The sequence below is a fragment of the Sorex fumeus genome, unplaced genomic scaffold (genome assembly GCF_029834395.1).
Source record: "Sorex fumeus unplaced genomic scaffold, SorFum_2.1 ptg000265l, whole genome shotgun sequence".
Taxonomy (NCBI): Eukaryota; Metazoa; Chordata; class Mammalia; order Eulipotyphla; family Soricidae; genus Sorex; species Sorex fumeus.
Window position 1 is genome coordinate 1,201,856 of NW_026606322.1, and position 25,366 is coordinate 1,227,221.

The window sequence follows — 25,366 nt, forward strand, 5'->3', positions numbered from 1 at the left end:
ATTGAAGACAAAGTTGGCAAAACCCTCCATGACATTGAAGCTAATGGTATCTTCAAAGATGCCATGCCACTGTCTGAGCAAGTAAAAACAGAGATAGATAAATGGGACTATCTTAGACTAAGAAGCTTCTGCACCTCCAAAGAAACAGTGACCAAAATACAAAGACAGTCTACAGAATGGGAAAGGATATTCGCCGAATACACATCTGACAAGGGGTTGATATCCAGGATATACAAAATACTGGTTAAACTCCACAAGAAGAAAACATCCAACCCCATCCAAAAATGGGGCAATGAAATGAACAGAAACTTTCTCAAAGAAGAAATCCGAATGGCAAAAAAGCACATGAGAAAATGCTCTACATCATTAATCATCAGGGAGATGCAGATCAAAACCACAATGAGATACCATCTCACACCTCAGAGACTGGCCCACATTCAAAAGAACAAAAGCAACCGATGCTGGCGCGGATGTGGCGAGAAAGGGACACTCCTTCACTGTTGGTGGGAATGTCGACTAGTTCAGCCCTTCTGGAAAACAGTACGGACGATTCTCAAAAAATTAGAAATTGAGCTCCCATTTGACCCAGCGATACCACTCCTGGGAATATATCCCAGAGAGGCAAAAATGTATAGTCGAAGTGACATCTGCACTTGTTTGTTCATTGCAGCACTCTTTACAATAGCCAGAAGCTGGAAGAAACCTGAATGCCCAAGAACAGATGACTGGTTAAAGAAACTTTGGTACATCTACACAATGGAGTACTATGTAGCTCTTAGAAAAGATGAAGTCATGAAATTTACATACAAGTGGTACAACATGGAAAGTATCATGCTAAGCGAAATGAATCAGAAAGAGAGGGATAGACATAGAAAGATTGCATTCATCTGGGGGATATAAAATAACAAAATATGAGATTAATACCCAAGAATACCTGAGATCAGCACCAGGAGGATTACTCCATAGCTTAGTGGCCAGTCGGGCATTCTAGAGGAAAGGGCAACTCAGATAGAGAAGGGAGCACCAAATAAAGGGTGTTTGGAGGATCCTCCCAGGAGGGGAGATGCATGTCGAAAGTGGACTATGGACTGAACATGTTTGCCACTCAATGCCTCTTTTGCAGACCACAACAGCCAAAAGGAGAGAGAGAACACAGGGGATTGCCCTGCCACAGAGGCAGGGGGGGATGTGGGGATGGGGGTGGGGGGGATTTTATCCATGGTGGTGGAAAATGGGCACTGGTGGAGGGATGGGTATCTGATCATTGTATAATCAAACCCAAGCACTCTGTGAAACAAAGTATTTCAAAGTCAAACTCAGTCTATAGCTATATTTTAATATTCTTAGTTTTTCTGTATATTATCACTTAAAATTTTTTTGAAGGAAGAAGGGCATTCTCCATGATCTTGGTCCAGCTGTGTGGATGTGAAGATAGGGTGTTAGGGCCAGTATGTGATGTTGCTCAGACTAGTGATGTTCTGGTGTGATGTATTATCAGAATTAAACTTGGGGCTTCCTATACACTTCAGTCATTGGAACTATCTTCCTGGCCTCTTAGTGATAACTTTTGATCTTCAAAAATTGTAAATCTACAACTGTACCTCATGGTGTTTCACTAATAAAAAAAATTAAAAAAAAAACTAGAACAAGAAACTGCAAGATCCTGCTAGAATAAAAAAGATAAGTTGGTCAACAACCTCTGATTAGTTTTATTGGTAACAAAATCACTGGTTGAAAGCATAACTTCTATTTTAGCTAATAAATTTACTTCATGTCCAAAAATGAGAACTGAACTATATCATAATGATATATGCAGTAAAGTCACTGCCAATAAAATATTTTAATAGAAATGTTATCATGACCTATGTAAGTGCCCACAGTAACATATTCTGTTGATCTCAAAGTTTCCTTAACTTTCTAATTGTGACTACCCTTCAAGATTCTGCTCATAAGATTTGTTTTTAAACTGTACAGTGTCTTTTTTTGTATAGTTAACATAAGTATAATAGCCTTCTAAATATTCCTCACCCATTATCACTGACATATAATAAATATCTTCATTCATAAATATCTTTGAGTCATCTGTATTCTTACCAAGGAAAAAATATTTTTCAATCAATAAAAGACTGAATTATCAAACTACTTAGACCTTGACTTCTACTTTTTTCTGTGTCCATTCTCTTAGAATTTCAATTCTATTTCAAATTTCTTTATTCCCTGAAGCAGTTTATATAAAACAGAGTACAATCCTTTATTCTTCAAGATCTAAATGTCTTGTTCACTTCTATAGAATTTACCATATCACTCATAAATATCTTATAAATTATTATTTACTTTTAAAAATAATTCCTATAGGATATGTGGATTCTAAAAGCACATTCCCATATATCAGTTCTTTAATATTTGTGACTACTGGCACACTGTCTTTAGTATAATGGGTATGTGAAAGATTTTTGTTGGTTTTATTCATATCATTTATCCTTCTCTGAAACACCTCCAATAAAATTAAGTCATTTTAAGAATAGACTTATTTAAGTTAAATTATGTGTTAAAGGCTTGTACCCTAATTATTTACTGAGGATACAATTTATCTCTACTTGGATTCTCACTTTCTTGGGGGCAGATACTGCCATATTCCTTTCATACTTTTCACTAGTTCACATCTATACTCAAAGAGGGCACGGATGTTTAATATTTAACAATGAAAACACTAATTTATATTAATACATTTAAAATCATGTCCTAAAATAAAACAATGTCCTTATGACCTCACATATTTTTCTGACAAAAGGAACAACAATGTAAAATATGATTCTAATTTAAGAACAGCTAAATAAACCAAAAGCAGCAAAGCAGACTGAACGGAACCAGAGTTACCAAGAGGATAAACCCAACTCTTCTCCCAACAACTTCCAAGAGAAATATGGGTTCAAAATTGCCCATTTATCTTCTTTTGTGGAAGGGAGATTCCAAGGAATGCCTAGGAGCCCAGAGGACACTTAGCCCACCAGGAAAGACAATTCAATGTTGGAGTCTAGCAATGTAGTCCTGCTCAAGCCCAGTAGTTCTGGAAGCCACTTCAGGGGTATACCTGAGGTGTCTGGGGTTCTGGAAATCAAATATAGGACTACTGCATGCAAGGCAGGTGCTTCCACCCTTTGAATTACATTTCTGGACTCTATCTTCTGATTTTTTTAGAGGAGCCTATTTTTTCAGATCTTTCTATATTCTTGATTTTAGGTATTTACAATCAGTGACTCTGTGAAACAAAGTATTTCAAAGTCAAACTCAGTCTATAGCTATATTTTAATATTCTTAGTTTTTCTGTATATTATCACTTAAAATTTTTTTGGAGGAAGAAGGGCATTCTCCATGATCTTGGTCCAGCTGTGTGGATGTGAAGATAGGGTGTTAGGGCCAGTATGTGATGTTGCTCAGACTAGTGATGTTCTGGTGTGATGTATTATCAGAATTAAACTTGGGGCTTCCTATACACTTCAGTCATTGGAACTATCTTCCTGGCCTCTTAGTGATAACTTTTGATCTTCATAATGATTCTCCAAATTGAGTGTCGTAGTACTAATTTTAAAAAATGGGAAATTTGGGCTGGAGAGATAGCACAGCGGGTAGGGCGTTTGCCTTGCACGCAGCCAACCCGAGTTCGATTCCCAGCATCCCATATGGTCCCCTGAGCACCCCCAGGAGTAACTCCTGAATGCAGAGCCAGGAGTAACCCCCTGTGCATCACCAGGTGTGACCCAATAAGCAAAAAAAAAAATGGGAAATTCAATTAAGGCGATGAAGCCAGAAAAAGATAAAGTCAAGCACTTACGTTGCATATTATGTCTAGTCATAGTATAAAAACAAAAAACAAACACTGTCCTCCCATTGTTCATCAATTTGCTTGAGCGGGCCCAGTAACGTCTCCATTTTGAGACTTGTTTCTGTGTTTGGCATATTGAATACGTTATGGGTAGCTTGCCAGGCTTTGCCATGTGGGCAAGATACTCTCGGTAGATTGCCAGGCTCTCCGAGAGGGGCGGGAGAATCAAACCCGGGTTGGCCAAGCTGGCTGCATGTAAGGCAAATGCCCTACCCACTGTGCTATCGCTCCAGCCTATTCATAGTACACAGCTAGTTATATACAGAGTTTTTAACTTTTGTGACGTGTGTTGGGGTTTGAGGGAGTTGTTATGTGTGTCTTAAATTCCTATAGGAAAATGATGAAGGCCGAAGTGATAGTATAGTGGGTTAGATGCTTGTCTTGTTCATGGCTGACTTGGGTTTGATCCCCAGCAATCCTTACGGACTCCCAAGCCCACGAGGAGTGATCCCTGAGTGCAGAGCCACAGAAGTCCTGAGCACTGCCAGTGTACTCACCTCAAAAAAAGAAATATTATGGAATTACAGACCAGCTGTAGTTCTTTTTTACAGAAAAATATACATAACAAATATTACATAATTCAAAGGATTCACAAGCTATGAAACCTAGGTTCACCGATAACCTAAAGTATATGAGATAATTATAAAAGAAATAAAGGTACACAAATAAAGTATTTGAAACTTAATGATAAAATCGACAGTTTTATATTAAACCTATTGAAATTATGCTTAATCTATTTAATTTCTAATTTTGTTAGGAATAACAAATTCCACTCTTTACCAATTGCTAATAATGTTTACCCTCAAAAAAGCTTTTAAAAAATCTACAACTTTTGTGCCTGCTTTGGCAGCACATATACTAAAAAATCTACAACTTTTGAGTTTTGAGGAATTAACTATAATTACAGAACTATATGATTTTTGAATATTGATTTTTGTGCTTTCTACATTATTCCAGGGCTGGAGTGATAGCACAGCGCATAGAGCATTTGCCTTGCATGCAGAAGACCCGGGTTCGATTCCTCCATCCCTCTCAGAGAGCCCGGCAAGCTACTGAGAGTATCCTGCCAGCACGGCAGAGCCTCGCAAGCTTCCCGTGGTGTATTCGATATGCCAAAAACAGTAACAACAAGTCTCACAATGGAGACATTACTGGTGCCCATTGAGCAAATCAATGAAGGGGAGGACAGTACTACAGTGCTATATTATTCCAAATGCCAAATGTAATAATTTTCTAAGATTCCAGATTAAGTAGTTTATGCATTTCAGTTCTCCTTGGTTCAGAAACTCCGCCCTCAATTTTACTATTTATTCTCTTGGGATTTCCTTCATCTATTATTTTACAATTAGTTATTATATAAAATAGGGCATGGCACAGAGGTCATAAAATTTGCAAACAAGTGGTTCTACATGGAAAGTATCATGCTAAGTGAAATGAGTCAGAAAGAGAGGGACAGACATAGAAAGACTGCACTCCTCTGGGGAATATAAAGTAACAGAATGGGAGATGAACACCCAACAATAGTTGAGATTAAGTACCAGGAGATATGCTCCACGGCTTGGAAGCCAGCAGCACATGCTGGGGGGAAACGCAGCTCAGACAGAGAAGGGAACACCAAGTAAAGGGTGCTTGAAGGACTTGCTTGGGATGCAAGACACACACTGAAAGTAGACTATAGACCAAAACACAATGGTCACTCAATACCTCTATTGCAAACCACAACAACCTAAAGGAAAGAGAGAGCAAAAGGGAATGTCCTGTCATAGAGGTGGGGCAGGGTAGGGGGGAAGATGGGAGGTGGGAGGGCTACTGAGTTCATTGGTGGTGGAGAATGGCCACTGGAGGAGGGATGGGAACTTGATCATTGTATAACTGAAACACAAACACAAAAATATGCATGTCTACAACTGTACCTCATTGTGTTTCACTAATCACTTGATCACTTGACATCCCGTTACTCATCAATTTGCTTGAGCGGGTGCCAGTCACGTCTCCATTCATCCGTCACATGCTAGCGTAGCCCAATGGCATCTGCTCATTCTAGGAACATGAAGAGCCTCAAACTGATCGTTCAGGGTCTTGACGAAGAAGTCTGACCATCTCGTAGGTGGGCGGCCACATGGTCTTTTGATGTCCCGGGGAATGCAGTCGGTAACGGCTCTAGTCCAGGTCATCTCCAAATTTCATTATGTGTCCAGCCCATCTGATTGATTTTCGACACCTTGGCAAACCAGACAGCATCCCTGATTCTTGACCATCAAGGAGGTAGGAACTCTGGATTCTTTCTCTCATTTGAGTGAAACGTGATACTCCAAGCATAGCTCTTTCGATTCCTCTTTGGGAAACCCGAATAGCGTTCTCATCCTGTTTTCCTAGGGCCCAGGTCTCTGAGGTGCATGTTAATGCAGGAAGAACAGTGGATTCGAAGAGATGTGCCCAGAGCTGGAGGTTATTTGTTGTCTTAGCTATTTCTTCAAAGCTCTTGAAGGCTTTCCAAGCTGCTCTCTTCCTGCTGTGCAACTCAGGTGCCAGGTCATTTGTCATGTTGACTTGTCGACCTAGATACACATAACTGTTGCATTCAGAGATGGTTGTTCCATTGAGAGCGAACGGAGCATTGGGAACGAGACTGTTTCTCATAAACATTGTCTTCGTGAGATTCACCTGGAGTCCAACCTTTCCACACTCATGGTCAAAGTCGGCCAGCAATTGTGCCGCTTGGCTAATGTTTGGTGTTATTAGAACGATGTCATCAGCAAAGCAGAGGTGGTATAGTTGCCGACCATCTATCTTCATTCCCATTCCTTCCCATTCCAGTCATCGCATGATGTTCTCAGGGGTGACACTGAAGAGTTTCGGTGAAATGGTATCACCCTGACAAAATCCTCTCTTGACATCAGTGATCACTTCTTTGTAGAATGGTAAGATCCTGGTAGTGAATCTGTAATACATCTCATGGAGGATCCTGAAGTATTGAGTTTGAATGCCCTGATTGGCTAGGGCTTCAATGAGAGCTTCTGTCTCAACAGAATCAAAGGCCTTCTTTAAATCAATGAACATCAGACAGAGCGGCATCTTGAACTCCCGACAAACCTCAATGACCTTGGTTATCATGTGGATATGGTTGATCATGCTGAATTCTTTTCGGAACCTGGCTTGCTCGCATGGTTGTCCTTCATCTAGTGTACTGACAATTCTATTCAGAATGACTCGACTGAACAGCTTGTAGATGACAGACAACAGGCAGATCGGGCGATAGTTGCCAATGTCATGGATGTTTCCCTTCTTGTACAGTAGTACAGTCCTGCTGGTTTTCCATTGGGACAGAACCTTGCATTCAGACAGGTAGTGTGTGAAGAGCTGAGCCAGTGTATTAATGAGAACTGACGGCAGGTTCTTCGGGTGTTTGGGTCTGACCTTGCCTGGGCCAGGTGCTGTTCATTTCTTTACCGACAAAATGGCGTGTCGGATTTCGGAAGGGAGAACATTGGGAATGACATATCCATCCTGCAGAATTTGGCATGTGGGCAGGTGGACATGGCTGTCAAAGAGATCTGAGTAGAAGTCATGGATAATCTTCTCCATTGCCCTTCTGGAAGATGTAATAGATCCATCAGGACGTTGGAGGGCAGTCATCTTGGTCTTGCAGTTGGCGAAGGACAGGCGAGCATTGTGAATGCTTTTCCTGGCTTCTGCCACATCTACCAGCACTGCTGCTCTTCTCTCTTTGAGGTCTTCCTTTATTGCTTCTCTGCACTGCTTTCTGAGCTTGGACATTCGCTTGCGGTTGCCTGAGGCATGCACCAAGCCACGTTGGTAAATAAGCTCAAGAGTTTTTGAAGGCAGGTGTTTTTGTTGTTGTTGTTGTTGTTTTGTGTGTGTGTGTGTGTCTAACTCTCTTGGCATTTCTCGCACAATCATGGAGGTGCTGAACCAGTCAATCGTATTCCGCATCAATGTTGTCAACGATGGTATCTTCCCATGTTGCAGCAATAGTGCCAAAGAGCTCCCAGTTGGTGGTTGTTCTGGGAGTTCTTTTCTTAAACTTTGCCACCCTTTCTCCCCGCTCTGTGAAGTAGAATTTTGCATGAAGGAGACGGTGGTCCGAATCCATTTGGAATTTTGGGACAACAGCGACACTCAGTCAGGCAAAACTGTTGATTGAATATGATGTGGTCTATTTCGTTGTGGAACTGTCCACGGGGAGACTCCCATGTCCAACACTTAGATTCGCCTTCTGGAACTGTGAGTTACAATGGATGGTCTTGGTCGATATGATTAACTCAGACAGTCTCTCACCCTGTTTGTTCCATTCTAGGCCATGGGTCCCGATGTGGAGTTCTTCGACTGATCTTCTTGGTCCTATCTTGGCATTAAAATCACCAACAATGATCTTGTAGAATGTGTGGTCTTCTTTATAGAACTTCTCCAGCTCCATGTAGAACTTCTCAATTTCTCCTTCATTATAATTGGATGTTGGTGCGTAGACAACGAAGATAGAAACTGCAGGCAGTGAGCCACATCTATTTCTACTTTCACTAAAATTTTTATGACATTGCTTAAAATATTTCTGATGATTCTGGTAAGAATTTCAAAATATTATTATCTTCAAAAACAAATTAACAAAGACTATTACAAACTGACAACCCAGGATTTCAGCTAAATCAACTAACCCCACACCCACACACTCTCCAATATTGATCAGAGAATATTTACTGCAAAAACAATTCTAATCCTCTCTTTCATTAGTATACTTTCTAACATTTGCTCATACCAAAGCTAAACAACCAGTTACAGAGAAATGACTCAACTTAAAACCTCAAGCAATCTTCTAATAGGCACTGCAGATGAGATCATCATTTTGTGATAACAGAAAGTAGTCGTTTATAAACTTTGAAATTTCCATGTTTATTCCCTTAATCTGGATGCAAATTGCAACCCTTAACTAGCCCAAAGTTTACTAAACGGTACTTTTATTCAAACATTTCTACCCAATGATGCACGTGCTGCTAAAGTATAGCTACAATATACAGAACAGCCCATGCTGTCTTTTTTTTTTTTTGCTTTTTTTTGGGGGGGAGGTGGGGGGTCACACCTGGCAATGCTCAGGGGTTACTTCTGGCTCTGCACTCAGGAATCACTCCTGGCGGTGCTCAGAGGACCATATGGGATGCTAAAATTGAACTCGGATCAGCCAAGTGCAAGGCAAACACCTTACCCACTGTGCTATTGCTCCAACCCCAAGTAAATGCTTTTTAAAAATCTAAGTAAATTACATTCTTGGCACTCCTAGTACACACATGAATGTTACCCATCAATAAAAATGGTGATTATTGTTTATTCTCTAAAAAATTTCAAGTACTGTTCTAAGCTGTTTATGCTATCTTAATCCTTTCAAAACTCTCAGATGTAGCTATTCTTTTTAATTTACATATATGAAAAACTGAGGCTAAGAAAATGTAGTTAGATTACATATAAAGGTAAAAGAGAAAATTCATATCCAGGTTTGTCAAAAGTAGTATATTAGTCATAATTATCTCTATACATAAAAAGAAATATTACTTTTCCCAGATAACAATGAATTAAGTATTATTACTCTGTGTGAAAGTCAGATCTCCTAATACATAGTTTTCATCGCTCTCAGCCTATGGCCAAGTTACAAGAAAATATATTCTTGAACATATTTTTGTAATCCTAAGCCTTCTAATGTGAAAAAGTGCGTGCAGAGAAAGCAAAGCAAAGGCAAGCACAAGGATATATACTACTTGAGAGAAAGTAATATAGAAACCAAATAAGAACTATACATTGTTGGAAAAAAGACTGAAGGAGAGAAATTGACTGGCTATCATTTGCTCTAGAGATCCTTGAACAACAATGTAGGAGAAGAAAGAATAAACAAGGGCCACTGAGTAAGATCTTATCCATTTTCCATTGGATAGCTTATTGTGCTAAATAAAACCCTTTTATAAAATGCTTAGAGAGTTACACCTATTGTTTCCTTATATCTTACTGCATTACTATAATTAGATTATCTAAATTTATAATTTAAATAAATTTTTCACACTGAGGTTTCAGTTGTGTATTTTTATTGAAGTATGGAACACCTTGGAGTTAAAAAAAAATCTCTGAACAGTGTAAGGACAGAATGTCTGAGAAAGGTGAATGTGCAGACACTAGGGAAGGAAAGGGTTAGGGAAAGGAAATGATAAAATACATTTTCCCACAGAAAAGTAAGACGTTATGATTCAACAATCTCAAAGTTTCCTTTCCGCTCTATAATTCTATGAGGGCTGTTATGCAAAAAATGAATGTTTTACATACCAATCACAATATGGTATATTTTCCCTCCTGCACTCAACGATTAAAGTCAAAGAGCAACTTTTTCTACGTCAACAATACAAAAGAGAACTACCAAAACTAGTTCCTGAGAACAAAAAAAATCAAAAGGAGAAATCATAGGAAATGTCTTTCTAATAAATAAACACAGCCTACAATATCTTTACTATCAATGTTGGATCACTGCATGAAACAGGTCTCTCTAAAAACTGATTTTTGGAATAATTCAGAAAACTCTCTTCAGAAGCCCCGTCAAAAGAACCTTCCCTGGTCGCTGAAAGGAGAGGAGTGAAAACTTTCCCCACCAGCCTCACAGCGTTGCCTCCCCGGTGCACTGTTGCAGGGTCCTGGGCGCCCGCCCACTAGTCACCTTATTCTTTTCCTTTCAACCTCTGCAGCACCCACCAGTACCGTCTTTCTCCACTGCCACTCCAGCAAATCGGCATAGTTGTTTTTTTTTTTCCTGCCTGTTGGCCTCGCCAAAAACTCCCCCTTAAGGCTTTAATCCAAAACTACCTCCTTCGAGAGAGTCGGCGAGCGCCCACCCGCCCTGTTCTCCAGAGCGGCTGTATTCCTCACACTCCGAAGTCGGGGTCTCCCTTCCATCCCCCAGGAGCTTCCCCACTCACAGCGCACGGTGTGGAAGGCGCAACGCGGCTGCCTCTGGAAACTGTCACCCAACTTGAGAACGCGCTCGCGGCTGTCTATGTGCCAGCGCCCTAGCGGTCCATTCATCGTTCCCCTCGGACAGGGCTGTGCCCGAGGCAGCGACACGCCGCTCCAGCCGCCACCTCAGACTCCGTCGGAGCCGCTCTCGGCATCCTCCGGCAAAGAACCCGCCGGACCCGCCCAGTGCGGCTGCGCGCGGCACCTTCGGGCGCCTCGCGACCGGCGATTGGCTGTCCGGGGCATTACGCCCCACCCCCTGCCGGGGAATCTGGTCCCGCCTTCGGGCCTCGGCGGCCCCGGGACGCGCGCCGCCGGGCCAGGCCGCGCCATCTGAGGTGAGCTGTGGGACCCGGGTCTGGGGTGGAGGAAGGCGAGAGCGAAGATGGAGTAACGGACCCGGCGGGGCCGCTGGGAAGGCGAGGGCCGGCTCCCGGCCTCACGCTTCTGGCCCCGCTGACATCTCCTCAGGGCTCTCCAGCCAGGCGCGACCTGCTCCTCCCCCTTTCCGAGGGAGCTGCTGTGGAAACTGAGGTCGGGGGAGGGGTGGAGCGTAGGCCCCGAGGCCTGGGTTCTTGCCCAGGGTCTGGGGGCACCACATCTGGATCTAGAACCCCGTGACGTCCCCACGGCCTCGGGGAAGAGACTCGGTCCTTGGAGCTGACTGGGGGCGAGGCCAGTTACCTCAGCTCCTTTTCTGACCTCGGACCCCGGGAAGCTGCGGGAGACGCTGCCGAGTTCGGAAGCCGGGATGTCCGGAGGCGAGAGCGGCAGGTTCTAGTTGAGGGACTGCGAGTGCTGAGGTTCCCCTCCAAGGGGGTGTCCCGGTGTTCCTTTCCGTCGTGGTGGTCCCTGAGCAGTGGCACTGCCCGCCGGGCGCAGCGAAGAGCAAAGCCAGAGACTAGGCTCTGGTCACTATGTAATAGAGGCAAAAAAAAATATTAATGATTTTTTAAAAAATATTTTTTGACGTTTGGAATTCATGAGTTCTTTGTAAAGATGAGCATAGTGCTTGCCCATGGAGAAGCACACGGGAGAAAGTTTACAGTGGTTTCCCGGAGCAGGTGTTGTCTTTAGGTGAAATTGTGTATTCCAGCTCCTTCAGCTTCTATTTTAGCCCTCAACCGAAGTTGAGCATTGGTTGTGCCAGACAGGTAAAGGCGTACTTCCTGCAGCTTAGCTGCGTGTGTACGTTCTGCTCTTGTAAGGCCTGCTTGACTGTATGCAAGTTAAAAGCTGTTCTGGAGTCGAAACTCTTCTCTCTCTCGCTCTCTCGCTCTCTCGCGCTCTCTCTCTCTCTCTCTCTCTCTCTGTCTCTCCTCTCTCTCCTCTCTTCCTCTCTCTCATCCTCCCCCTCCCTCTCTCTCTCCCTCCCCCTCTCTCTCCCTCCCCCTCTCTGTCCCTCCCTCCTCTGTCTCTGTCTCTCTCTCCCTTCCTCCCCTCCCCTTCCCTCCCTCCTCCTCCCTCCTCTCCCTCTCTCTCCCCCCTCCATCTCTCCCTCTTCCCCTCCTCCTCTCTCTCCCCCCTCCATCTCTCCCTCTTCCCCTCCTCCCCCCTCCATCTCTCTCTCTCCTCCTCCCCCTCCCCCTCCCTTAAGTACAAACTTAAGTTAAATATGTTTGCTCATTGTTAAAATTGTCAAATAATTAATAGTACTTATTACCTAACAGTTAATTATTGGAGAATTAAATGGCTTAACAGCGGGTAGGGTGTTTGCCTTACAAGCGGCCAACATGGCCGACCCGAGTTCGATTCCTCCGCCCCTCTCGGAGAGCCCAGCAAGCTACCGAGAGTATTCGATATGCCAGACACAGTAACAACAAGGTCTCCAATGGAGACGTTACTGGGCCCGCTCGAGCAAATAGTAAAAGTGTTTTTTTTTTTGTTTAATCACATAAAATGTTTATTTTACACATTGTAAAAGTTTTAGGACCGTTCTTGGTGGCTACCTTCTATATCTTGAATTATTTAGGAGTTAGAAGTTGCTATTTTTCCACCTTTATAATTAAGAAAGCTGATTTAGGAAAGTCCCGTCCTCTGGCACTATAGTTGGTATTCTCTTCTTCTTCTTCTTCTTTTTTTTTTTTTTGACTTTGGGAGAGCCACATCTGCAGTACTCAGGAGATCACTTTGGGCATTACTGAAGAACCATATATTTTGTTGGGGATTCAACTGGGGTCAGCTGTGTACAAATCAAGTGCCTTAACCCCTGTGCTCTCTCTCCAACCTTATTGTCTGTAACTATTTGACACTTGACATGTTTTGTATAATTTATTTTCTGTGTATATGTATATAATACATATATTAGTGTGTGTATGTGGAGATATGGACATACACACAAATATATAGCATATACATATAGTATATATACATGCTATATATGTGTACACATACGTATATACTATATACTATATACTGTACACATCTTTCCCAGCCATAACATGAACCTTGTGTCTTAACATGGTGTCCTTGTCCTACATATATCTTGGATGATGTTTTAATGTTTCAGTGATGTCATGTTAGATGGGCACTCGGAACAGCGTTTTAGTCTATTTTATATTTAAAAAGCTTCTGACCAGAAATCTGAGATATCTGTTTAGGAAAATGTAGAAAAGCAGAAAGTCAAGCAGTTGAATTTTGTAACGCCCCAAACTTGTGCATTATTCATTCCTTCAGCATATATTTAAGTATGAACTATGTGTGAAACTGTATTCTAACCTATGAGACTACAACAGTGACTCAGAAAACAGAAACCAAGAATGATATGAACTTTTCCCTCATAAAGCTTACCCTCTAGTACATATTTTCTCCAAACATATACCAAAATGGACTATGTTGTATTAGATTAGTAATAAATAGCTAAACAGAATTGTAAAAGTATCTCCAAGTGGCTTTTCAAATTGGTTTTGTTGTTTATGACAAATTATCTCAGACTAATTTATCACAGTGCTTTATACTTTTTTAAATCAACTTCTAACATCACTTAATTAAAATTTTCCTATCATATCTTACACAGACATAAAAACAATTATGTGCCGAAGATCAAAGTAAATAGAGGATGTAAGTAAAATCAGCAAAACTTATTAAAATGTTAGAGCAGGCTGAAGACAGAGCACTTACCATGCATATGGCTGACACAGGTTTGATCCCTGCCATCCCATGTGGTTCCCAAAGTATCACCAGGAGTAATCCTTGAGTGCAAAGGTAGGAGTAACCCTGGGTGTGGCCCCGAAACCAAAACGGAAAAAAAACAATTTAGGAGAGTGTATATATATATACACATATATATATACATACACACATATATATGTATATACATACACAAAAGACAGAAAACATTGCTATATTTGACTGCAGTAAAATTGCAAAACAGGTAGAGACTCCATAACCAAAATTTTTAAAATTATATATAAGAAAAATTATAAGTAATACAAAAGATAGAGAGCTAATATCTATATGAGAAACAGTTTTTCTATGGGGCTGGAGCGATAGCACAGCGGTAGGGCGTTTGCCTTGCACGCAGCCAACATGGCTGACCCAAATTCGATTCCTCCGCCCCTCTCGGAGAGCCCAGCAAGCTACCGAGAGTATCTCGCCCGCACGGCAGAGCCTGGCAAGCTCCCCGTGACGTATTCGATATGCCAGACACAGTAACAACAAAGTCTCCAATGGAGACGTTACTGGGCCTGCTCGAGCAAATCGATGAACAATGGAAGACAGTGACAGTGACAGTTTTTCTATAGTTACTTTCTAAATTCCTTATCTGAGAGGTTATATAGCTCATTATTTCTAGTTAGCATTTCCCAGGCTACCATCATCACTCACACAGTGTTGGGTTGGGTTCTGCATTAATTTCCCTTTGTGACATTTGCAGTTGGACTTGTTTCTTGTGAGGTTTTGTGCGTCTAGGATGTCTTTATATGCTCTCCATGAATTCTGGAGAGGAGAAGAAATATGTGGCTGCTAAGCTCCAACCTATGGCATGCTCTTCCAGGGCAGGGATAATACTGACCTGGGGGGAGCAGGGGCAAGATGGCAGTCCTGAATACCAAGGTGACCTCCATTTCAGCTGCTACTGCTGGGCTCACCTCAGTGTCCTGGACACTGAGTGTCTATCTTTGACAATTATTTGGTAATTATGGATAAGTTTTTATTTATATTGAGATTGTTTCAGGTCTTAACAATATTTTAGAGCTTTGGTCTATGCGTCTGTTTATCTTAAATATAGGTGATATGAAAAATGAAGCCAATAAGCACAGACCCAAGAATCTTATCTCTAGCAGCTGAAGTGGCAAAAAGCCCTGAGCAAAATGTCCCGGTTATATTGTTGAAGTTAAAAGGTAAGAGAATATTTATGATTGTTTTATTCTAATTGAGTATCAAAATAATTCATTGTTGGCACAGTTTTAACGTTTTAGTTTGTTCAGGGAAGTCTTTACATTGTCATAGCAATGATTCTTTTCCTTTTTAATATATGAATAATTAGCTTTCATTTTGTTTTATTGTTTGGTTTTTGGGCCAAACCTGCAATTTTCAGGACTAACTCCTGGCTGTGTACACAGGGATTACTCTGATGGAGATTGGGAGATTATATGAGATGCCAGAGATTGAACCTGGGTCAGCCATGTGCAGGTTAAGCACCCTACCCACTTGCACTATCTCTCACACCCAATGGTTAGCTTTTAAAAATACAAATGAGATTCAGATTTATTGAACAAAACTAAGAAATCTTATTTTCTTTTGCCCTAGAAATAATAAACAATACACCTTTAGGAAGTTCAGAGTTGAAGAAAATAAAACAAGATATATATTGTTATGACCTCATTCAGTATTGCCTCTTGGTCCTCAGTCAAGATTGTTCTCGAATCCAGGGTGGTTGGACTACAATTTCCCAGCTTACACAGATATTAAGGTAAAAATCAAGCTGTATGTCAACTTGTTCTTTAAGAATGTAGCAGGTGATTCTTCTAATCTAAGCTTATTTTTGTTGCTTAGTAAAAAACATTGGCAACCTCCAGTGCTAAATTTTGGTTATACCTTTCCCTTGTATCTTATTGTTCATAAATGTATATTTGTAAAGTTTGGTCGAAAATCTCCTTCCATTAGCTATTCTTTTTAATTTTCAATACTATGATTTATAGTACTGTTGATAATAAAAGTTTCCTGCAGTACCACCAGTGTCACCCCCTCACCAAGTCCATAAGTTCTTTGAAGATGGTGCTTATATTTGGTAGCACCACTGAATCCCATAAGTCTAGTTGGCTTAGTAACTAAGAAATATTTAAAAACAATAAAGATATCATGAGGTACAGTTGCAGACTTACAAATTTTTGTGCTTGTGTTTCAATTATACAATGATCAAATACCCATCCCTCCACCAGTGCCCATTTCCCACCACCACGGATCCCAGTATCCCCCCCACCCCCCCATCTCCCCCAGCCCACCCTACCTCTGTGGCAGGGCATTCCCTTTTGTTCTCTCTCTCTTATTGAGTGTTGTGGTTTGCAAAAGAGGCAATGGGTAACAATCACTAATAAAATAAAGAAAGAAAGAAAGAAAGAAAGAAAAAAAGAAAGAAAGAAAGAAAGTGTTAATCCTTTAAGACAGAATTGAGACAGTTCTTTCCTTCTTGAAAGGAGGGGTACAGTGATAGAAAACACCCAGCAGATGATTAACTGCTTTGATTTGAAAGAATGAAAAGGAGAGATATGAAAACTGGGTCACATTCACCACGGTTTCAGCAAGAGTGGACAATGCTTTTCAATTAAATACAGTGACCTTTCCCCTGAGGAACTTACAAAGACTCTTCCAATCTTGAACCAAGTTCAATATATTTTTCCCCCTGAAATGTTATAGCTAAGAGTGCTTTTGTTCAAGTCTATCATGTTTGGAAAGATCAAAGTATGAAGTATTAGCCTATGAGGAAACTTCAGTAACTCGCTACATTCTGAAGTCAGACCAGCTCACTGTCTGCTGGAAATAAACATGATAAAATTGTTGTAGAAAAACAAAAACAAAAACAATAAAGATATTAAGGTGCTTAATTTGAATTAGCAGAATTTACCATAGGTATAGGGTTGACTGTCATGTGAATTTATCATACTAGACAGTATGCAGTAAGTTATGAAATGAAAGGCATAAGTCCTATAGGAGATCAAATATAGAACTATTATTTTTGTAATGGTTTAGCTATAGTAACTATTTTATTAGGTATTAGCATCCTATCAGTAAAATTTATAAATAGCTTTTACTGATATGTTCAAAATCATTTGCGAGATCAAACCTTTTATTTTATTTTAATTTTTTATTGTTTTGTATTTTTTTATTGAATCACTGTGAGATAGACCTTCACAAAACTGTTCACGATTAGATTTCAGTAATACAGTGTTCCAACACTCATCTCACCATCTCTCCACCTGTGTACATTTCCCACCACCAATGTCCCCAGTTTCCTTTCCATCACCCCCCACCCCGCCAATCTGCCTCTATGGTAGGCATTTCTTTCTCTCTCTCTCTCTCTCTCTCTCTCTCTCCTCCTTCCCCCCCTCCCCCTCTTTCTTGTTTCTTTCTCTTTCTCTCTCCCTCCCTCCCTCTGCTTTTGGGCATTGTGGTTTGCAATGCAGATACTAAAAGTTTATTAGGAACATCCCTTTATCTACTTTTAACACTCAGTTCTTGTCCAGCATGATAATACCCAGCTATTATTGTCATACTGTTCTCTTCTCTATCTTACTTACCCTCCATCCCACACATACTTGTGGTTGATTCCAACCACTGGCCATTCTTCCTAGCCCCTGTTTTCCGAGGTCATGGATGTTAGTCTTCTATTATATACTTTTTATATCCCACAAATGAATGCAGTCTTCTACATCTGTTCCTCTCCTTCTGATTTATTTCACTCAACATGATACTGTCCATGTCCATTCATTTATAGTCAAATACCATGACTTCATTTTTTCCTAACAGCTGCATAGTATTCCATTGTGTAGATGTGCCATAGTTTCTTTATCCATTGGGCTTTTCTCAGGAACTCAGATATTAACCCCTTGTTTCCAGATTCTGGCTATTGTGAATAGTGCTGCAATGAACATAAGAATGCAGATGGTGTTTCTGCTGTGTGTTTTTGGGCCCCCCGGGTATATTCCCAAAAGTGGTATTGAGGGATCAAGTGGGAGCTCAATTTCTAGTCTTTTGAGGAATATCCATATTTTTTTCCCAAAAGGCTGGGCCAGTCAGCATTCCCGCCAGCAATGAAGGAGAGTTCCTTTCTCCCCACATCCAAAACAGTACTGGTTGTTCTTGTTCTTTTTGATGTGCTCCAGTGTCTATGGTGTGAGATGATACCTCATTGTTGTTTTGATCTGTATCTCCCTGATGATTAGTGATGTAGAGCATATTTTGGCCATTCACATCTCTTCTTTGAGAAAGTTTCTGTTTCTTCTCCCCATTTTTTGATGGGGTTGGGTATTTTTTCTTGTAGAGTTTTACCAGTGCCTTGTATATCTTTGATATTAACCCCTTATCAGAAGGGTATTGGGTAAATAACCTTTGCCATTCAGTGGACTCTCCCTATATTTTGGTCAGTGTTTCTTTTGAGGTGCAGAAGCTTTATAGTTTAATGTAGTCCCATTTGTCTGTGTATGTTTCCAGTTGCTTGGTCTGTGGCATTTCATCTTTGAAGATACCTTTAGCTTAAATATCATGGAAGGTTTTGCTTATATTTTCTTCCATGTACCTTATGCATTTGGGTCTGATGTTAAGGTCTTTAATCCATTTTCATCTGAGTTTTGTGCATGGCATAATATAGAGGTCTGCATCCATTTTTTTTTTTGCATGTAGCTGTCTTGTTTTGCCAGGACCACTTGTTAAAGAGGCTTTCCGAATTGCTCCAGTTCATATTTCTTGCTCCCTTATCAAAGATGAAATGATCGTATATTTGAAGGTGTGTTTCAGGATATTCAACCCCATTCCATTGGTATGCAGGTATGTCTTTATTCCAGTACCATGCTGTTTTAATGACTACTACTTTGTAGTACAGTTTGAAGCTGGGGAAGATGATGCTTCCCATCTTCTTTTTTCCAAGAATTGCTTTAACTATTCATAGGGGTTACTTTTCCATATGAATTTTAGGAATGTTTCATCAGTTTCTTTGAAAAATGTCATGGGTATTCTTATAGGGACAGCATTGAATCTACATAATGCTTTGGGGAGTACTGCCAGTTTGACAATGTTAATTCTCTGAATCCATCAGCAGGGACTGTGTCTCCATTTCCTTATGTCTTCTTTTATTTCTTGAAGTACCATTTTGTAGTTTTCTTTGTATAGGTCCTTTACATCCTTAGTTAAGCTGATTCTGAAGTACTTGAATTTTTGAGGCATGACTGAGCAAAGTTGTTTTCTTCATATCATTTTCTTCTCTTTCTTGCTTTCATATCAAAAGCCATGGACTTTTGAGTATTGATTTTGTAACCTGTCACTTTACTATACAAATCTATTGTTTGTAGGATCTTCTTTTTTTTTTATTAGTGAAACACCATGTGGTACAGTTGTTGACCTTACAAGTTTTTGTGCTTGGGTTTCAGTTATACAGTGATCAAGTACCCATCCCTCCACCAGTGCCCATTCTACACCCCCAATGATCCCAGTAACCCTCCCTCCCCTTCCATCCCCCACATCCCATCCTGCCTCTGTGGCAGGGCATTCCCTTTTGTTCTCTGTCTCCTTTTGGTTGCTGAGATTTCAAAAGAGGTATTCAGTGACAATCATGTTCAGTCTATAGTCTACTTTCAGCATGCATCTCCCATCCTGGGAGGATCCTCCCTACACCCTTTACTTAGTGTTCCCTTCTTTTTCTGACCTGCCCTTTCCCCTAGCATGTGCAGCTAGCCTTCAAGCCATGGAGTGAAACTCCTAGTACTTATCTCAACTATTCTTGGATGTTAGTCTCCTATTTTGTTACTTTATATTCTCCAGATGAATGCAATCTTTCTGTGTTTGTCCTTCTCTTTCTGACTCATTTCACTTAGCATGATACTTTCCATATGTACCACTATATGTAAATTTCATGACTTCGTCTTTTCTAACAGCTGCATAGTACTCCATTTTATAGATGTACCAAAGTTATGGAACAACAAACGCCCATGAATAGCTAAAGCATTTCTTGGGAAAAAGACATGGGGATGCATCACCCTCCCCAACCTCAAACTCTACTACAAAGCAGTAATAATTAAAACAGCATGGTACTGGAAAAAAAGGCAGGTCGGCAGACCAATGGAACAGGGTGAAATATCCGTACACACAACCCCAAATGTATGAACATCTAGTCTTTGATAAGGGAGCAAGAAATGTGAAGTGGAGCAAGGAAAGCCTCTTCAATAAATGGTGCTGGCATAACTGGACAACCACATGCGAAAAAATGGGCTTAGACCTCAATCTAACACCATGCACAAAAGTTAGATCAAAATAGATTAAAGATCTCAACATCAGGCCAAAATCCATAAGATACATTGAAGACAAGGTCGGCTAAACCCTCCACGATATTGAGGCTAGTGGTATCTTCAAAGACGACACTCCACTGACTAACCAAGTGGAAACAGAGATAAACAAATGGGACTATCTTAAATTAAGAAGCTTCTGCACCTCAAAATATACAATAACCAGAATACAAAGGCAGTCTACAGAGTAGGAAAGGATATTTACCCAATACCTATCTGATAAAGGGTTGATATCAAGGATATACAAAGCACTGGTTGAACTCCACTAGAAGAAAACGTCCAACCCCATCAAAAAATGGGGCGACGAAATGAACAGAAAATTTCTCAAAGAAGAAATACGAATGGCTAAAAAGCACATGAGAAAATGCTCTACATCACTAATCATCAGGGAGATGCAGGTCAAAACAATGATGAGCTATCACCTCACACCACAGAGACTGGGCCACATCCAAAAGAACGAAAGCAACCTGTGTTGGCGGCGTGGATGTGGCGAGAAAAGGACTCTCCTTCTCTGCTGGTGGGAATGCTGACTGGTTCAGCCCTTTTGGAAAACAGTTTGGACGATTTTCAAAAAATTAGAAATTGAGCTCCCATTTGATCCAGCAATAACACTCCTGGGAATATATCCTGGAGAGGCAAAAAAGTATAGCCAAAATGACATCTGCACTTCTATTTTCATTTCTGCACAATTGCTGCACTGTTCACAATAGCCCAAATCTGGACAAAACCCAAGAGCCCGAGAACAGATGACTTAGTTTTTTCCCATTGAGAGTAATGCTTGTTGTGGACTTGTGGTAGATGGCTTTGTCCATATCGAGGAAAGTTCCTTCAATTCCCATTTCATTGAGAGTTTTCATCATAAGCAGGTGCTGTATCTTGTCAAATGCTTTCTCTGCATCTATTGATATAAAACCTTTTATTTTTAAAGTAGACAATAAAATTAACAAGATGTTCTTAGTGCCTTAACCACTATCTAATTAAGTTGTTGAAAATGTAGAGTAATTATTGGAATTTTGCTTTTAAAACTGCTTACTCCTCATTACTAGCTTAAGTTAAATTCCTGATAGTTACAAAAATTTGAAATGCAAATATCCTTTTTATACTTTCAATTCTCAGTATCATTTTCCTTAAGTAAATAAAGACTTAGGTGTTTGTTTTTGACCAGATATGTTAACTGATGAAACAATGATTGAACTAAACTTTAAGGTGGAAGCCACATGAATGAAATCCCCATATCGAAAAAAATTTGCAATGTTTGTGTCATTGTCACTGTCCTCCAGTTGTTCATCGATTTGTTCAAGCGGGTTCAGTAATATCTCCATTGTGACACTTGTTACTGTGTTTGGCATATCGAATATGTCACAGGGAGCTTGCCAGGCTTTGCCGTGCAGGCAAGATACTCTCGGTAGCTTGCTGAGCTCTCCAAGAGGGGCAGAGGAATCGAACCTGGGTTGGCCAGGTCAGCTGCGTGCAAGGCAAATGCCCTACCACTGTGCTATAGTTTCATTTACTAGTGTTCTCAAACAAACTATAGGTGCTCTTAAATAATTAACTTAGGAAACAAAGAGAAAAAAGTATTCATATGTAAGCACTAATCTATTAATTTAAGGACTCCAGGTGCACCAAAAAACAAACAACCCCCCCCCCAACACACACACACACACACACACACACACACACACCTTAATACATTGAACATTAGGCATTTAGTTTTTTGTTTTTTAATTTAATTAAAGAACTGTGATTTACAGTGCAATTGATAGTTGAGTTTTAGGCATATAATTTAGCACCAATCCCACTAACAGAGTCAATTTCTGTCCTCCATTGTTCCCATATCCCATCTCCACCCCCAGTCCTTGCCCCATCCTCTGCCTGTTAGCTTGACAGGCCCATATCAAAGTTCCTGTGGTTATAACTTAGATCTCATGTTTTCAGTGTTGTTGAATCTATGTTTTTAATATATGGTGATAACAGTCACTGTTAACACCAATATAGCTGAAACCCTGATCCCTGTTCACCCATTCCTTCTTATTTTCTTCTTCCCTCCTTGATTTCTTTCCTTCTCTCTCCTTCTACTCTCTAAACACTGGGGTCAAAAGTGATCTAGCCATCCCCCCCTTGACTTCAATATATTTTCTCATCCAGTATTCTGTTTACCACAGATAAGTGAGATCAATCTGTGTTTGTCTTTTTTCTTCTGACTTCATGCAACATGATATCTTCCAGTTCCAACCAGGTTGCAGCAAATTGCTTGATTTCATCGTCCCTTATAGCTTAGGCAGTTAGGTTTTTAACATTTGATTCTAATGCTTATTCATAGAGTATACAGTGTATATACATAACCATTCTGAATTTGGTGACTCTACTTGTTATTAATTCACAGCCTTTTTTCAACTGTGGCACCCTTCCAACCTTATTTTCTTCCTCTGCCCCACCTCATCCTAACACTTGGCCCCTAATCTCATGTCATTTGTGTACCTCCATTTACATGATTTTCACCTGTGACTCCCTTGGATATCCTAAGGGCTCATAGGTCATATGGCTCCCTGTTGAGAAACACTGGTCTACAGAAAAACTTTTTATTATCGAGACTTTTGTCTCATTTCCTATCCAGAAGCTCACTTTTATGTTCAGTTTCAAAAGGGCATATTTTCCTTTTTCTCCTTTAAGGTATGTTTTAAAGTATTCCTAATTAAGTTGGGGGTCCCTCTTTTCTGATTTGAGGATTATATTATTAGTTTTATCAGATGTTAAGAAAAATCTATTGAAAAATTATTAAAAAATTAAGAATGTAGCATTTCTTTGTCCTATGTTGATAAATCCTACCCTAAGATTATTTTTGTCCTGAATGGAGTCCCAGGTCTGAGTACATGTGAAGTTATCACTCTTCAGCTTTCTGGAAAGATGTCAGACTAATTTTCCAACAAAAGATCTTTATTGCTTGACCATTGTTACCAAGACAATGTCTAGAGAAACTTTAGCACTCAAACTGATTGACTATTAATAAAAAGTAAGTCACATTTGTACTCTTATTGTAGTCATTGCTGTGTTGGTCTAGAGCCAGGGGAAGATGCTGAAGAATTTTACAATGAATTACTTCCATCAGCTGCAGAGAATTTTCTGGTGTTGGGGAGAAGGTTGCAAACATGTTTCATTAATGCTCAGGTATGTGTATTATTAACTGCTTCATAACAAAAACAATTGTCATTCTTAAGAAGATATTCTGCTTTATTTTTCAAATGTATAGTTCGACTGAATGTACAGTTAGAAATTTTAACTTCTGTGTGAATTTTTTTTTAATTTAGACACCATGATTAACATAGTTGTTTACAGTAGTTTTTCAGACATATATTTCTACCTCCACCACTCTGTATGTCCACGTCTCTCCACCACGGACCCTGCCCAACCCCCCAACCTGTCTTGACAGATACCTTATTAAGGATGAGATCAAATGGGAAGTAAAAAGGAAATAGCAAAAGAACCCATATTTGTTCTGTATACTTAGAAACATCCCTGTCAGATTTTTTTTAAATAGCTAGTTACCAGGTAAATCACATGGTAGGATATATATTCAAGATATCCTGACCTTAAGTATAAAATAATTAAAATAGTATATATATTTATATATGTACATAGTGTATGCATATCTATACCTTTATTTTACATAAATAATACTGATAATTTTTTTTAATTTTAGGGACCTTTTTCAAGCACATATATGGTACTAAGGGCCATTTCAGTTATAATTAGCCTCAGCAATGTTGGACTGTGTGTGTTCAGCAGTGCTGAGCGCCATTAGGGTTAACCCCAACAGTGCTTAGGGCACCGGGGCTACGACCTGGTGACGTTTAGGAAGCTGTGTAAAGGCAGAAATCAAACTCAAGACTTTTAGTGCATGAAAGGCATGCTTTCCAGTCCTTTCAGCTATCTTCCCAGCCCTATATCTTTTACAATTTTATTGATACTATATATGTGTGATATGTATATGTCTCCAAGAATAAAAACACACATATTCAAGAATCTTTTAAGTGATTCAAGAATAAATTTTATTACTTTCTCAGTGACAGTATAATTTGGGATATTATCTAATTTTTTTTAAAGAAAATTAAAGTCCAGCACTATTCTTGAGATTAACAACAATGAGGATTCTAATACCCAATCTGCTGTGTTGCTTGGTGAAATTGACAAGGGCTGTTTACTGGATTAAAGGAATACTTAATTTTATGATATTCTGTTTTGTATTGTTGTAAATTAGCACATGATAGTTTAATCATCTCTCACCCTGTGTCGGAATAGTAGGAAGAAAAGTCTTTCATTATTTTGACGAATAACTCTACCAATTGTAATATTTTTCCTGTTGTCATTATTATGTTTGTTCTGCAGTACATTCAGGGCCTGAATACAATTAGTTATCCTTATATGCTTTCCACTAAAGATAATTGTGACTTAAGAAAGAACCATATAGAATATTCATGTACTTAAAACTGATTGAACATTTACTATGTGTCAAAGCTGTTTTGGACACTGAGTAGTGGGGAGCTAAAAGGCATGATCTCCCCTCATGGAATCAGAATAGAAAATGCAGAATAGATAAAGCCATCTGAAATGCACTGATAATAATGTCTTATATGTTGACATCTCTGTTTGTGTTTGTGGCAGTTTCCAACTCTTTTTACATAATGAAAGCTGTGAAATACAGATGTCTAGATTTTACTATAGAGATTCAGATTCATTATGTTTGAACTAGTTTGTAAATTGTTTTGTTTAAAAAGTTTAACTTGATTCTGAAGCATAGCCAGTGGTAAGAAATTCTAGTGTATCAGCTTACAGTTTTTATACTTCTTACATTGTCTCATTTGGCCTTTGGATAACAACTATTGCTAACAGGTATAATCGGTATCACTACCCTGTAATCAGAAGTTTTATAAGCTCTCAGATTATTCCCTCATAAATATCTAAGTTAGATACAGTAACTGGACACTTAACC

General features: G+C 39.9%; 2 protein-coding genes across 2 annotated transcripts in view; one reads left to right on the forward strand and one right to left on the reverse strand.

The window, feature by feature from the left end:
* Positions 1-10,954, reverse strand: part of EAF2 (ELL associated factor 2) — a 46,491-nt gene extending 35,537 nt beyond the window's left edge. The window contains exon 1 of the mRNA XM_056109420.1: positions 10,849-10,954. Within this exon, the coding sequence (XP_055965395.1) occupies positions 10,849-10,954 (106 nt within the window). The remainder of the gene's footprint in view (positions 1-10,848) is intronic.
* A 227-nt stretch (positions 10,955-11,181) lies between these two features.
* Positions 11,182-25,366, forward strand: part of IQCB1 (IQ motif containing B1) — a 54,550-nt gene continuing 40,365 nt past the window's right edge. The window contains exons 1-4 of the mRNA XM_056109318.1: positions 11,182-11,223; positions 15,114-15,225; positions 15,635-15,797; positions 23,418-23,544. Of these exons, the coding sequence (XP_055965293.1) occupies positions 15,126-15,225; positions 15,635-15,797; positions 23,418-23,544 (390 nt within the window). The 5' untranslated portion in view covers positions 11,182-11,223; positions 15,114-15,125. The remainder of the gene's footprint in view (positions 11,224-15,113; positions 15,226-15,634; positions 15,798-23,417; positions 23,545-25,366) is intronic.